Source organism: Bidens hawaiensis, unplaced genomic scaffold (genome assembly GCF_021521415.1).
Source record: "Bidens hawaiensis isolate Kalapana, Puna unplaced genomic scaffold, B.hawaiensis_p1.1 tig00058161_1, whole genome shotgun sequence".
In the NCBI taxonomy this organism is placed as follows: Eukaryota; Viridiplantae; Streptophyta; class Magnoliopsida; order Asterales; family Asteraceae; genus Bidens; species Bidens hawaiensis.
In genome coordinates, this window is record NW_027500511.1 from 1 (window position 1) to 17,106 (window position 17,106).

Consider the following 17,106-nt stretch of genomic DNA (forward strand, 5'->3'; position numbering starts at 1 on the left):
TATATAAATCTGTAATCTCTTATATATTAAATTCATGGGATATTGGTTTTTTAATACTCCCAACTTTCACCCGTTGGTTGATATCACTCATAACTTTTGATTTGTTGCCCACCACTCCCAACTTTCATCCTATTTGTTTCTGGCACTCCCGGACTTAACAAACCCTAACTCCGTTAGTTTTTTTTGCTGACATGGCATTGTTCTTGCTGATTTGTCATTGTTTTTGATGATGTTGCACCTTCTAAAGAAAAAAGAATAAAAACTAATAATAATAACCATCTCACTGCTACACTCGCCGGAGTTCACTGCCTTCATACTCATCGGAGTTCACGCCGACAAGCCTTCAACGATCTTCTCGCCGGCTTCGTGCAGTTTCTTCACTTCCTCCGCTCCTCCGACGTACCGGCTGTCGATGAAAATCCTATGTAACATCAGTTTCATATTTTCCGGCGATTCACCGGAAATAACAATAATAATATGTTTCAAACAGGTCGTGTTTCAAACATGGGATCACCCGTTGTTATCTCATTAGGAACAAACCCTGGTGTGTTTCCCCAAAAAAATAAGCCAAATTTCATTGATGCTTTTTAACAAACACCTGGTGGGTGGTCACTTATCTTCTCATAAAACCGTCAAACCGACTTTATAGTGTCCGTCAATTAACAGGTCTCGTTTCGTTCAACCAGTCAGAAGTTCGTATTCAAGCACCACTGGGTCCATATTTGACAACCCTGCACTAAATAATTCGGTAATTTATCCATTAATTCCTTAAAAAAGTCTTTTACAGTTGGGTTAGTTAATTGGGGAAATATGAAAACATAATAATAATACTTTTCAGTGACCGGTACACCGGAAAATATGAAACTGACTTTACCTAGGGTTATCATCGGCGACTGGTACGTTAGAGGAGCGTGGGAGGTGAAGCAACTGCACGAGACCGGCGAGAAGATCGTTGAAGGCTTGCCGGCGTGAACTCCGATGAGTATGATGACAGTGAACTCCGGCGAGTGTAGCAGTGAGATGGTTATTGTAATTAGTTTTTATTCTTTTTTCTTTAAAAAGTGCCACATCAGCAAAAACAATGACGCATCAGAAAGAACAATGCCACTTCAGCAAAAAAACTAACGGAGTTAGGGTTCGTTAAGTTCGGGAGTGCCAGAAACAAATAAGATGAAAGTTGGGAGTGGTGGACAACAAATCAAAAGTTGGGAGTGATATCAACCAACGGGTGAAAGTTGAGATTATTAAAAACCAATATCCCTAAATTCATATATTATATATTTTCTATATCTATTATATAAAAAAATTAAGCCTGATGTGAAGAAAAAATGATTGTGAATGAAATAAACCAAAAATAATAAAATAAAATTAGTTATAAAACATAATTATAGTTAGAATTATTAAGTTCAAACATAATTATAAAATATTTAAAATTCAAAATTAAACATTAAATGAAAGATGAAAGAAAATACTTTAATAGCATTGATGAATCTTATTTAAATATATTTTTGATTTATTTTATTAAGATGAAAAATAGATAAGTCATTGATATACATGGTAAGTATAGTCACTAACCAATAGGAAGGGGGATTTTGACATAAAGCTTATTGCTTTAATAGTATAGTTAGATTTTTTGTTTGCTGTACCCGTGTCTTGGATTTTTGATTTTTGCCGTTTCCCATACCTGTTACGTCCCCGCATCTTGGCCCCGTACCCGCTCCCGTTCTACTTAGAACAAAAATCTTGATAAAATCCAAAATGTGTTATATAACTTATAAAATCACTTATCAAACCAAAGAACAAACGATCATCAAACCAAATCACTTACCAAAATCACACCTAATGAATACCAAAGAACAAATCATCTGATTAATTCGAGCAGCGATGTCAGCAACCCAACTTCGTCTGCGCAAACTTGTCTAGTTCCATAATCAAGAAGACAAGAACACAAATACTCAATAATCAAGCAACCAACGATATCAAGAACACCAAATCTAGAGTCAAGTTAGATGTCAGCAATTGACATGCTAATAAGTATGCTAGTTAGAAGTTGCAATTTAATCATCTTTCAGCTAACATGATCAGTTACAGTGTTTCTTGAACACTGCTGCTTCAGTATGAAATGAATCGTTTGTTTTAAACTTTACGGTTACAATAAAATATTACAAATGAAGGTACTCTTTGAATTATTTCATAACTACTGAACTTATAATAAAGTAATTGCATATATATAACCTGATATATTACACAGTATAATGCAAATGAGGAACCGCTAGCAGAGCTTGTGATTGCTTCTCATAGCGAAAACCTAAAGCCTTAGAATCATCAGCAGACCAAACAAAGATCCCATGAAGCTTCCCTTCACTTTTTAACCTTTTACAAGCTATAAAAAAAACCGTTTTCCGGAGACAGCCCTCCACTTCCTTCAGTAGTAAAACTAACTAAGATATTACCACCTTCATAATTAGATCTTTGTGTCTCAAAATAATTCATAAACTGAGAAACAGTGGTCCTTTTATCATATGCATAAAACTGGAAATTGACAAAATCTATAATATGTCCGTAACTCTTCCAAAGAGCCAAATAATGACTTTGAACTTCATCATCTTCATATGGAGCGATAGATGCGAACGAGATGACTCCGTTGTTTTTTAAGGTGGTTATAAGCTTCCCAATGCACTCAGCAAATGTTGCAGGATCCGCATAAAAATGCTCATAGTCGATATCAATCCCGTCTAAGTTATACTCTTTGATGATGTTAGTGAGTGAAGAAACCGCGTTAGAAACCCATGAGTCCACTGAAGATGGGCTGAAGTTACATTGTTGTTTATTCACAGTGTCACCTCCTAAGCTCAAAGCCACTTTGACATTGGAATGTTGGTTCTTGATTAAAGAAACTGTAGAAGGGTTGAAGTTATTTGTGTCCCAGAACACGTTGAATTTGCCATTGGTTGGGTGGGGAGAAGATGAATTGGTGGAATCGATTACAAATGCTAATATGTAGTGGAATTCGACGTTTGAGTTTATGGGTACGTCTGAAAATTTGACATTTTTGGACTCCGCTCCAATATATTCTCGAAATATTTTCGGTTTTTGATCAGTAGGCTGGGCTGATGCCGTAAGTAGAAGAGTTTGTAGAGTGAAAAGAATAATGAAAAGTTTAGAGAACCCCATGTTTGATCAAAGGACATGGAAGTTATCAAGTTAATATTAATCGTGGTAGCATAAGTTTGATTCTGATGTTATTATATATAGATTAAATATATATAAATCTTGTTCTTAGCTGTCACTTGATCCCACATTGTCACAAAACCTAAGTTTTTTGTCATGCCGGCCGTCTGTAGAAGATCACAAACAGTTTCACTGTCTTTCCTTGTTTCAATATTTTCTTTCAGTAACCAAGGATGCATTTATTATGGTTTATTCAGTTCCAGCGGTTGATTAGATCCTTTTATGAGTCAAAACCTGAAGATTCCTTTATAGATTTGTTATAGGTTTATCATTTGGTACATTTATGTAAATAAAACAACTAAAAACTAGTTGTATTGATTCAACTGATTGTACCTTGTTACTTAGTTTGTATAAAAAATAGAAAAGAAACAACGTGCACAAGAAATCTAAGATATTATGCGGTTATGCTCATGTTTAAAAAAAGGATGATGCCAATATGCCCTGAGATTCTTGTTCATATCTAAAACTAAAGGCTTTGGACTCATCAGCACACCAAACATATATGCCTTCAAGTTTTCCTTGTCTCTTTAATTCTTTGCAGGCATCAACGAATCCGTCTTTAGGAGGTAAAACTAATTCATGGTTGTATACTAAAATTTTAAACACCACATTAGCTGTATAAATTTGGGTAGAAAACCGCTTGCAACTTAATTTGTTTCATCTGTTGTTTTATTTTCGTCACAAAATGATGGTTAATGTTTTCATGTATGCTCATTTTTTAACAGCATGTATGTTCACTTCATGTTCTAATCATTATCAGTACACAGATATAAAAGAAAAAAAAAAATCTATGTTCTGTCGTGCGATGCCGACTTCTGTGTCCTTGTGACCATATATCATAATATAAGCTTAAAACAGCTAAAAATTATAACCATAGAGAAGATTTGTAAGCATGTCAATAGTAGATAATAATCATATTATACACACATAAAATCTTTCACACCAGACTCACAACCACAAAGAAACACAAGAACAAACATTATATATATATACATATACACTATGGATGAGCAGCCAGCAAAGCTTGTGATTGCTTCTCGTAACGGAACCCTAAAGCCTTCGAATCATCTGCAGACCACACAAATATCCCACCTAGCTTCCCTTGGTTTCTAAGCCTGCTACACGCAGTAAAAAACCCGTTCTGTGGTGATAAACCTCCACTTCCATCACTGATGAAGCTAGCCAAGATACTACCACCATTATAATTCGAGCTTTGCGTCTGAAAATAGTTCATAAACTGAGAAACAGTGGTTCCCTCATCATATGCGTAAAACTGGAAGTTAACATAGTCTATAATATGACCGTAACTCTTCCAAAGAGCCTGATAATGGCTTTGAACATCATCATCATCAAACGGAGCTATAGATGCAAACGAGATGACTCCGTTGTTTTTTAAGGTGGTTATAAGCTTCCCGATGCATTCAGCAAACGTTTCAGGATCCGCATGAAAATGCTCGTAGTCTATATCAATCCCGTCTAAGTTATACTCTTGGATGATTTTAGTGAGTGAAGAAACAGCGTTAGAAACCCAAGAGTCCACCGACGAAGGGCTAAAATAACAGCTTCCTCCATTCACACTGTCACCTCCCAAGCTCACAGCTACTTTGACATTCGAGTGTTGGTTCTTGATTGAAGAGACTTGAGAAGGTGCGAGGTTATCGGTGTCCCAGAAGACGTTGAACTTTCCATTGGTCGGGGACGATGAAGATGAAGTGGTGTAATCGATTGCAAAGGCGAGTATGTAGTGGAATTGGACATTTGGGTTGATGGGTACATCTGAGAATTTGACATTATTGAACTCGGCTCCGATGTATTCCCGAAAAAGGTCTGATTTTGATGCAGTAGCTTGTGTTGATGCCATGGCTAAAACTAATAGAGCTTGTAGGGTGAAAAGAACAATGTGAAAGTTAGAAGAACTCATTTTGATCAGAGAGCAGATTGTATTGAAAGTTGAGCGTTGATGATGATTAAATGTCGGGAAAACAGCAGTTAAATAAGAGTTTGTTTAGCAAGTTAATCATAATTTGAATATGGTGGCGTATGTGTCCTTCTGCTGGTGCTGATTAAAATTTGTATTTGAAGTCAAATTTGCAAGAAAAAAAAAACAAGAAAGTTGTCCCTGTTTTACTTCTCTTTTGTCATTTCTTGGGCATTTTGGTGAACAAGTCTAAAATTGCATTCATATTTCTTTGAAGATTGTTGTGAAGGTTGAACCTTTTAGTTTGTTCGCATGACACTAAAAAATTTTGTGTTTAAATTAAACACCAAGGCCTTAGACGAACCAATAGAATACGAAAATGTTTGTGTTCGTTCATTAACTTTAAATGGACATAAACAAACATTCAAGAACATAAACAAACTTCCCATCAAACAATTCACAAATAGTTCATTAAACATTCATTTTATAAGGCCTAAAACACCTACAAAATGAATGACCAAAGTATGTAATACACTTCTACTCAAACTGGCTTCCTCCAACTATCATTCTCTAAGAGTGAATTTGAATTACAGTCAATCAAGAATATGAATCACCCCATCATGGTTGATTCAAAGTTCAAACAAACCAAACTCGTAGTGATAAAACAAACGCAAATCATAACCGATTCAATGTTGATGAATATAGAACAAGTTGTCTGTTATCCGTCTCACATTAATTCAAAGAAAACATCAGTTGTTCAAATCAGCTAAATTTCAAAGCTTGGAATTCCTTCGGTTCTTTTATATAATGTTTCAAGTACAATTTAAAGAGCAAAAACAAAAGTGATTTTTGCTTTGTTTTACTTGTAAATACATTTTGCACTAAAACCATCTTCGACAAAGATCTTCCACCGACATCAAGTTTGCTGTTATAAATTTTCCAATTTCCATAGATGCCAACACATTTCATCTCTTCTCTATCACAATACTTGTAAACAGAGCTATTACACAGTTCAGCACACCAACTAAAAAGACATGTTCTGAATCATAACAACTCCATCAACAAGAACCATGACAGAGACAAGCCAAAATACATTGGTACCAATGCAAAGTCGCAATCTAACACAACAAACCCCAAGTGCTAGCTAGCACTCCTAACACTTTGTTCAAAATAGTTTCAGTTCAAAAATATAATTTAACAACATAAAAAAAAAAAACAAAACACAATTTCAACTACGAATCCACTTTTGACTCAATTGAGCTAAACTTGTAAAAACTAAAAACCCTAACCACCAAACCCGTACAGGGTCCGGCCTTGTCTCTTCAAGGCGTACACGACATCCATGGCGGTCACAGTCTTCCTACGAGCGTGCTCGGTGTAGGTAACCGCGTCTCTAATCACATTCTCTAGAAAGATCTTCAAACACCGCGAGTCTCCTCGTAGATCAACCCGCTGATACGCTTCACTCCGCCTCTTCTCGCCAAACGACGAATGGCAGGCTTCGTGATGCCTTGAATGTTATCACGGAGTACTTTACGGTGTCGTTTCGCACCTCCTTTGCCTAATCCTTTACCTCCCTTCCCACGGCCCGACATTTTCAACTTGATTCAAATCTGCAACACGAAATTAATGCTAATTATGTTAATCGAACAAGCAGTATATATGTTTGAAATAAATTGAGGTTTACTTGATAATCTTTAGTGAGAATTTGGAGTGGATGAATGAAAAGGAATTGGGGGGTTTGGTGTATGTATAGTGTGGCTAGTGCGGATGTAAGCAGTGAATGTGATGTTTTGGAGTGTTTGTAGCCGTTGATGGATGTATAATGAACGGTCATGATTCACGGAAACATGATTAGTCGCACGGATCGGTGACGTGGCATAGCACAGGTGTAAAGTGAAATGCAATTTTTAAGATTGCCTAATTAATTTTTACAGTAATATTTTTTTTTTCTTACGTAAAAGAAACATATTAGATTAAGGGTGTTCGGTTTGGTACTGGTAACATGGGCAAAAATTCGATTTAATATTGGTATCATATTGATTCTTAAACCTTAAATAGTTGGTAACTAATTGTTACCGGTGTCTGATATCATTTGCTTATCAATGTTTTGATTAAGATCAAATTATGTCAAAAGTCATCAACCTCATAGTTCTAATATAAAATATCTATAAAAAAATATGTGTTAATCTTACGGTCTGGTTTTATATAATTGGTTTTCGGTATAAACTATAAACTAAATTGTTCACTACGGTTTGAAATTTATGAAACTGACTGATCAAAACTTAAAGAAAAAAGTGATCGTGAAACAAAACGGGTAATCATATTAGACGATTTCACAGTTTTAAACCAAACGTTAACACCCTTAGGTGTGCCTCCACCATAACAATCGCTAGTTGACACCTAATTGCATGTTTAAGACCACTCCCATCGGCATTTCATTTATGATTTGTCTCACTATTTAAAAAAAAAAGAAACTGAACAAACAAATTTTTATGGTGTTTTTAGAAAAACCCATCATTTTGTCTTATTATGTTTTTATTTTAAATTTTTATGTTTTTTTTCTTTTCTTTTTATGTTTTATGTTTTAATTTGATTTTTTTTTCCTTTTTAATTGTTTTTATAACAATTTTTGTTTTCAAAACAATACAATATACTCGTATACACCAAACCAAAAACATTATTATATACAAACATTGAGTTTGTACAAAATAAAATAAAATATATACAAACTATAAAAACATGGTATCGTCGATATCGGGGGACGTAAAGTCGCATCGTGAACGTCGACATGGTCGTCTGCCCTACGTCTAACGGTCGATCCCTAACTGGTGTCGTCGCCTCGCCCGCGTGTAACGTTTGACGTGCTCGCCTTGTGGTCAAAAGTAGGTGGCTGTGGTAAGGGGTGCCACTATTATCGGGGCATGCTCGACTAAAGGCATAGGGACATAAGGGGCGTGTGCCGATCTCCATCTTCACCTCGTCCTCCATCTTTAATAAATAAATATTATTATTATTATTAAATAATAATAACAACAATAATAATAACAGTAATTAATAATAAAATAATAATAATAATTTATATATCTACAATTACAAGGGAACTTATGCATCATCATTTGTACATAGTGCATCAACAATTGTGTGTGCTTGAGGTGTAGTAAATCTGCCATAATGTGTTGTACTCACTTTTCATTGGACCTCCAGTCCACTAAGTCACTGTGTTACCTCTCTATCCCCACCCACCACCGCCATCTGTCTATCATTTGGCAACGCTCAAGATGGAAAGCGAGACAGTAGTTCTTGGTGGTTGTCGGTCACGATGCAGCCTCTGACGGTGGATGTGGTGGTGCTGAAGGGTTTTAATTGGTCGAGTTAAAGGAGGTGGGAGGTTGATCCTGTTGGGTTTCAACGGTGGTTCGGAACGAAAACGGTCAACTTTTTAACCCGTTTTAATATATTTTCATTTCGATAAATATTAATCAGTATTAATAATTATATACTTATGTATATATATATACGAACTATAAAAACGCAGCGGAAAGAAAAAGATTAAATCGAACCATAAGCCGAAACCCGAAATCGGATCCGGTTACAACCATATACGAGTACGATTAAACAAACAAAACAACCATAGATGAAGATTAGTGTTTATACCTCGGTTATACACAACCGGGTGAGACACCGAGAGATAACGAACTATGCTAGATCTGGACACAATCAATAACCCCAGTGGCTGGAGCGGTTCACGGCGGCGGCAGACTACTTCGGCGACGGCGATTCACGGCGCAGCCGGTTGTTCCGGTGGACAGCAGCAACCAGAAGTGGCAGTAGGCACCAGCAGCTGCAGCGGTGGTGGCTGGAAGCAGCTGCGGTGGCAGCAGACAGCAGCGCCGGCAGCGGAGTAAGGCGGCGGTGGTGACTGCGGTGGCCGGAAGGCGTCGAACGGCAGCGGCGGTTGTCGGATGGCAACAAGAGGCGCCGAACAGCAGCAGACAAGCAGCTGAGCGGCTCTGGTTCAACTGCAGCAGCCCGAGGACAGCAGCAGCAGCTCGCCGGAAAAGCGAGCTTGCCGAAAAAACGGGCTGCCGGAATCTGGCAGCAGCGGTCATCGGTTCCGGTAAGGACTATGGCAGCAGAGGCTCAGGTGACGGCAACCGGAGGTGGCGGCTGTATATATATGTTATGGTGGCTAGGGTTTTGTTGGTGATTTTTGTTAGTTTAATTATAAACAATAAGTTGTTTATATATTAAAAGATTATGGTTCAGCCCAATCTTAAACCCATTGGGTTTTTAGCCCAATCACTAAACCAAAAGCCTTTAATCACCATAATCTCGTTCAATCGTGTCTAGCCCAGTTAACCATTAAGTGGGTTTAATATTCGTTACCCCCGGTGTAACTCATACCGGGTCATATTCGGGTCGGTCCGCGTTGACTTGACCCGAACCGACCATTAAATCCAACAGTCTCCCACTTGGACGGATTTGGGTCAAGTATCACAACGCTAACAGCTAGAGGCGTTGTAGCTACACATAGCTGTCCCTAACCAAATATGACATTTTTAAATCCATAACCAAAATATCTTGGAATACCTTATTGCAAGATAATGAATTTATAGCAATCGTTGTCATCTATCCTTTCTGTATAAGACATCAATTGAACTATGAGACATGGATCAAGTCAATCTCATATAGTGTTCAATTATTGTAGTTCTCGATATAGAGTCAAAGTGGTCCAATCAAACACACAGTAAGTTTGGGTGAGGCCTCACACTTTACCAGTTTGAATCAACGAGGGCGCCAATATGTCTAACTGTTACATTTTAATGTAGCAGGTTTCTTTCGCTTGCTGTAAACCGCCCCGTTGCAACGCATGGGTCCACTTAGTTATTCTTTTATATGTTTTAAAGTTCAGTCTAATTTTTGCGAGTTAACATGCGACAACGTATGGGTCCTAAGTCGACTTAGGACCCGCACGTTGCAAAGGGGAGTTAATGCAAACCAGTTAATGAATACATTAAAAAACACAAAGGTTTCAACCTACAAATATTTAAATGTGTTATGTTTGTGTGTCTTTTGTAAATTGTTTTATCTATGTTTTTACCATGTAGGAGTTGGTATATTTTGACGTTGAGGTTTTCTTTTCTTTTTTGGTGTGTGTGTGGTCTCTGTTATGTTTTGAGGTTTCTGCAAATGGATAGGAATTTTATATACAAAGCACCTCCCTATACAATAAGAACACGCTAACTTCCAATAACTAAATGCAGGTACTCACCATTGTCTACCAAACCCGTCTAAAAAATCAATGAATATGATACGGTCATACAGAAATGGATTCCTTTCTCCAAGAAAATCGACCTCTGCGGCCTTTTTGTTGATTTACATGTAAGTCTTATCACCATAATATATATTGCATTTTATACATTTTAATTTCAAACATTTTATAAAGTAAATAGCTACTAGCATAAACATCTCCACAGGTGGGCGCTATAGAGACATAGCGTCTGCAAAATCCAACCCCTTTCAACTCAATTGTGAGCGTGCAATCATGCTACATCGTTGACAAATACATATGCTTTCCAAAAAAAACATTCATGATGACAGTCACACTCGATGCTTCTATTAGCCTTGGAAAGAAGACAACCACCACATCCAAGATCACCACTTCAACTTGACTACCATAGTTAACCCCACTACTGCCCATCCGACACCACCACCAACAGCATGTTGTCATTAAGCGCGCCAAAACCAAACATTGATGTACCACCTCCAACACTTGCTCAAAATACCAGCGCCGGTAGAAGAATGCATCAAACCACTACAGGTAACACTCACATAAAAGGTATAGGAGTTTGTATATAAGAATTAATATAATGAAGGCTTACATATGATACACAAAGGGTGAATTAATATTTAGGGTGTAAAAGTTTACTTACATAACTTTATTAATGGGAAAAAATATTATCATATCCTACTTGACTAACACTTAAAAGCCTTTTTTTGTAGAAACACCAAAACAAGCGGCAAATGCAGTATAGACCAAGGGGTATTTTTTAAAACGGATGAAGCAGGCTTATGACAAAGGAATGCTTTTATAACTACTAAATAGCAAACGACAATCGTTTGATGTCCGCACATTGAAATAGACGTCATAGTAGTGCAAAAATAACAATAGACATGTAAAGACAAATACGGCCCGCAGCAACGCGACGGGTAATAATAGTAGTTAAATAATAATTGATAATTATATATAAATAATAATAATTAAAAAAAAAGTAATAGACGGCGATAGGTGTGTTTGGGTGTGTGTTTCTTTGAATGTTTGTTTATTTGTTTGTGTGTAGATGGAATCCCTTTTGGTGAAATGAGGGGTTAAAAGGGACCCTATAGGCCGCCTATAGTGCTATAGGCGGCCTATAGAGTCCCTTTTAACGCCACATTTCATCAAAGGAGGCTGAACTACTGTTATTATTATTATTTAGTATCTATTAATATTATTATTATTTATAATATTTGTTATTATTTATTATTGTTATTTAGTATTATTATTATTATTATTTCTATTTATTATTATTTAATAATATGTGTTTTTATAACAATTTTTTTTTCAAAACAATAAACACGTATACACCAAAATAATAAACACGTATATACACCAATCCAAAACATTATTATATACAAAACATCGAGTTTTTACAAAACAAAACAAAATATATAAAACTATTAAATAATATTATTACTATTTAATTATTATTATTCTATTTATTATCATTATTATTATTTAATAATATGTGTTTTTATAACAAATTTTTTTCCAAAACAATAAACACGTATACACCATAAAAATAAACATGTATATACACGAAACCAAAACATTATTATATAATAAACATCAAGTTTGTACAAAATAATATATATATATATATATATAAACTATAATAAAAATAATTAAATAATAATTAATAATTATATAAATAATAATAATTAAAACTGGACCAATTAAATAAAAATAATTAAATAATAATAATTTATAACAAAATTATTATTATTATTCAAACTGGACCAATAGGCCGCATATAGTGCTATATGCAGCCTATAGGGTACGATATGACAACCTAGGACTGCTTTTAGCCGTCATAGGGTGTCAGTTGTACCTTATAGGCCGCGTATAGGACTATATGCGGCCTATCAAGTACACCATATAAGACAAACACCCCTTAATAGGCCGCCTATAGTACTATAGGACGCCTATTAAGGGGTCACTCGCTACAAATGTCAATATTTTAATGTACCTTTTTTAATTTCTTTTTTCTTTTTCTCACACTAATTAGTTGTTCCTATAATATTGTTTATACTAATAACTTTTTATAATGAAGTTAAAAAAATTAAAAAATAAACTCTACAGAGTGTGAAAAGTTTGGTTGGGTTGGGTAGGTGAAAATGAAAGAAATTAGTTTATATTGAAGATTGATTTAGGTTGACTTGTGAATGGAGATAGTCTAAACTCGTCACTACTTGCAAAAAAGGCTTGTTCCCGAACATGCTTGCCCCAACATTGTTTTCTAGGCAAACACACATGCAATCCTCATCTCCATTCTTCAGTGAGTTATACCTGCATACCCTACTCGTGGCATCGTCGGCGATGATACTGAAGTACAACCACTGCCGACAATTTTCTGAAAAGTTTGGTCAATAATCATATTTGAAGTGTTATCCTCAAATTAGAAATGATCACTGATGCACTTCATTGTTGCAAATTTCCTTCATCGATAAACGATAGAAAAGTCTAGATGAGAATCTTATCCGAAATTCCGTTATCAAATTAGTGACAAATCATCCATCGACAATAAGTTCCTACAAACAATGACCCGAGTCAGACTTCCCCATGTTGGGTTATCATCTACGACAGTCGTCTTTTTTATGGGTTATGGTGTCCGTCGGTGCTGAACAATATAATATTGTCTTTTTTTCTTCTTTTAATTTCAATTTTTACTATTTATTGGGATTTTATTGGGTTTAGAGCTAATATCCCGCCCGAAAGTGAAAATTCATGTTGATACTTATTGGGTTACTAGGGTATAGACCCGCATGACACGTGGGTGAAATAACATCTCACTAAACATAATCAACTTAAACAATAATTTAAACAAATATATATTTCTTTAACTATTAAAACTTGATAGATTTACATTGTCACTAAACACATCACCATAGCAACAAAAAATTAATAGATTTACATTGTCCTAATATTAAAACTTTCAAATTACAAGAAATTAATTTGAGCATAACAACCAAAACACATCAACAAAATAACTAATAATGTTCTTTGCTATTAAACCATCATCAACATCTTGAAAACTTCAACCAAAAGAAAATCACTTTTCTTAACACACCTGAAAATTGTTACAACACAATAGCAGATTATATAAAGTACAAACCACACAAAACAACATGTATAATAATTAGTAACATATAAACATTACTAAAGTTGTTATATGGAACCAATAAATCTTAACTTCCAAATTATAGTTATTAGAAAGTGTAAAGAGGTGTTGACCATCTACAACTTGTATTAAATCTACCAACAATATCTAAAGAATTTATATTTTACCTTACAGTTCATCATCAGACTCCAAATTGTCTGGAAAATCTTCATAATCACTTTCATAGTTACAATATTCTTCTAACCATCTCACCTTCAAACTCACTTCCGCTTCCAACTCAAGATGTGCAACTTCTTTTATTGCATTAGATAACTTCAACAGGTCAAGCTCTCTCAACATGATCAAATCATCACATGACAATAGTTGTTTAGGCTTAAAATTCTTATACTCTCCATTCTCAAACCAGATAACAACCTTGTTTTGATAAGGGTAAAAAAACAACTCACTTACATGTTCATAAGGTAAAACCTCTTCCTGAAGATCATGAAGGAAATCATGTAAAATATTTATGAGATTTGTTTCTTGTTGACATGGAGAATTCTTCCTAAGACCAATCTCATGAATTTGATGTTTAAAGAGGTTGTTGAACATCATGATGGATTCAATATTATCTTTTTGTATCGTGAATAATTCAAGGATCCGAGAGTTTTATTTAAGCAAGATTTTTGACATTATTAAAATATTTTAATATAATTTTGAATAATTCAAAAAACATTAACCTAGAAAGTATTTGAGATTTATAAACTTTTAATGCGAGTTTTATTTTAAGCATCCATTTTGACATAATTAAATGGTCTTCATCTTACAACTATTATACCCAAAATTATGCGTAAATTAAGGAACAAATGGTTTTATTTTAAGCAATAGTTTTGACATAGTTAACATATTATTATAATAATTGAATTCAAATTCAATTAGAATCGTGTAACCATTAATTGGTATTTTAATGGAATTTAAAAAAAATCTTGATAGTATTTTGATATGGAATATTTTTAATGACGGATTTTTAACTCCAAATAACATTATGTAACCATTAATTTGTATTATAATGGATGTTTAACCTTAAACTGGAAATTATTTTAGGTTAATGTATATATTATAAATTTAGTAAAATGTAAATGTCATATTATAAAAAAGAATAATTTTACATAAATTATGAGACATTAAATTGTTATGTAAATTCAAATACAAAAAACATAAACACTAACAAAGATAAATAAAAAGTTAAAACCTTTTTATAACTTATAACATGAGAAAAAAACACATATTAATTAAAAATTAAGCATCTAACTAAATCAACATCCAAAAATTACAATCTATAAGGAATACTCCAACATGCATAAAGTCCGAGACCTGAAAAATTACAAAACATATTAGTAAATATAGGGGGTAATAATAGTATTTTCGTGTTTTTATCATAAAATCGGTTGCTAAATAAGTGTGTGTGTGTGTATATATATATATTTAACTCTAAAAAGTTTTGAAATATAATTTGTTATTATAGAAATGTCAAATTCGTTTTAAACTAATTTATTGACTGTTTAACAAAAATAGTTTGTAAAACAATCAAGAATTTAATTTGTTCTTATTTGAAATTCAAAATTTGACCACAAATTAAAACATAGTAAAATTTCTTAAACAAAATACAACATGATTATATATACACAATACAAATATAAATATAAACGTGAATGAATAACTTAAATGTGAACATTTTGAAAACAAATTATTGTAATTATAAATGATTCAAACATTTAATACAAATACGTTTATAAACACAATCAAGACTTTAATTTGATTGAAATTCCAAAGTTTGACCATAATTATATATTTAATATTTAAGTAATAAAAGTAATATTAACATTCAGTAATATAATAGCCACAACAAATTGCAACTATTCATCATCATCAATGTCTTGTGAAAAATAGTTTTATGTACATGTATCACCATCAAATATTGTTTTCTTTAAATTACCATAAGTTTGAACATTTAGAATTCATGGTTTTAATATTATTGTTATTACTTATAAATATCAATATATAAGAATGGTCAAACTTTCGAATTTCATCGTTGATAAGTTGGAAATAAATTAATAAGTTGGGAAACAAAAACAAATATATCATATAAAATTTAAATTAGTTGTAGATAAATTGTGAAGATATAGATGATTTGAACACTTTGAAGAATGCATGGCTAATATGTCGCTTATATAGTCATTAAATATTATAAGGTTATTTTTGATAACTTTCGTTTAAATAAAAATGGGTATAAATGCTAATTAATTTTAAGATCAATTTTATTTTATTTTGAGCTTAAATTAAGGAAGAGTTAAATGCATTATAATGAAAAATATGTTTTGTTTAAATCTGTGTTTGAAATCGTATTTTGATATAAATTTGTAGGTAAATAATGTAACATAATTGAAATCTTAAATTTAAATTAAATCTTATTTAAACTTATTAAATAACCATAACATATTAATGAAGAAAACATTGTATTTATAATTATAATTTTTAAAATTTTACCAACCAAAGTATAAATAATAACTTTTTACAAACATTAACAAAATATAAACATATTAAATAAATTGAAACATACAAAGATTATATGAAATAAAAACACCAGCATGAAGATATTGATTTTGAGTTATAAATTTGTAAGTAAATTATGAATATAATTGAAATCATAAATGTTATTAAAATTATTAAATATTGTCTAAAACTTTTTACACATATAATTATAATTAAAATTATATAGTAACAAAAATTATATATTGTTGAATACATTGTGTAAATTAATATTATTATTTACAAAACATGCATCATATCATGGATTTTAATTTGAATGGAATATTTTATTTCAATTTTGGCAGATATTTTGGGTTTGAAAAATTATTATGACTAAATTTTTAGTGCAATAATGTACGGTATAATCAGAGAATTTAAAGATAAAAAGTCAAATATATTATATGGTAAAATCTTTTGTGGCATATTTTTAGGATTCATTCAACATATATACTCTAAAGATTAAATATGGAAGTTGTAATAATGTTAATTAAAATTGTGTATTAAAAAATAATATTTTTTTACTGTGTTGATTTAGTTAAATCGTTAGGAATTATGATTATTAAAATTAAACTCTATAAGTTATGAATTCATATTATTTTGAGAATCAGAATTTGATATTACATATTTTATTTTTCACATCTAGGAATAAATATATTAATAAATTTAGTTGAAAGTGACATTAAAATCATAATAACATGAAATATTTAGAAATGGTTATTAAAAATTATTTTTTTATTTAAGGCACGAATTGAAAAAATTATAAAATGGTCAATTATTCATTAAAATTCGGTTATTTATAAACTGGTGAAAGTCAAACTGTATAACATATTTTTGTAAACTTTATATAAATGGTGAGAATCCGAATTTGAATGGTTAAAATCGGTTTCTAAAATGTCATATTAAATGTGTATTATTTAAAATGTAAAGCACGATAATATTGGAAAG

General features: G+C 32.7%; 1 protein-coding gene and 2 pseudogenes across 1 annotated transcript; all 3 read right to left on the minus strand.

Moving 5' to 3' along the window:
* Window positions 1-2,243: 2,243 nt before the first annotated feature.
* Window positions 2,244-3,174, minus strand: LOC143602233 (chitinase 2 pseudogene; annotated as a pseudogene).
* Window positions 3,175-4,114: 940 nt separating this feature from the next.
* LOC143602234 (chitinase 2-like) lies at window positions 4,115-5,366 on the minus strand. Its single transcript, XM_077079417.1, has one exon. The coding sequence runs from the start codon at window positions 5,150-5,152 to the stop codon at window positions 4,232-4,234; it is 921 nt and encodes a 306-aa protein (XP_076935532.1). The 5' UTR covers window positions 5,153-5,366; the 3' UTR covers window positions 4,115-4,231.
* A 1,057-nt stretch (window positions 5,367-6,423) lies between these two features.
* On the minus strand, window positions 6,424-6,759 carry LOC143602235 (histone H4-like; annotated as a pseudogene).
* Window positions 6,760-17,106: the final 10,347 nt, after the last annotated feature.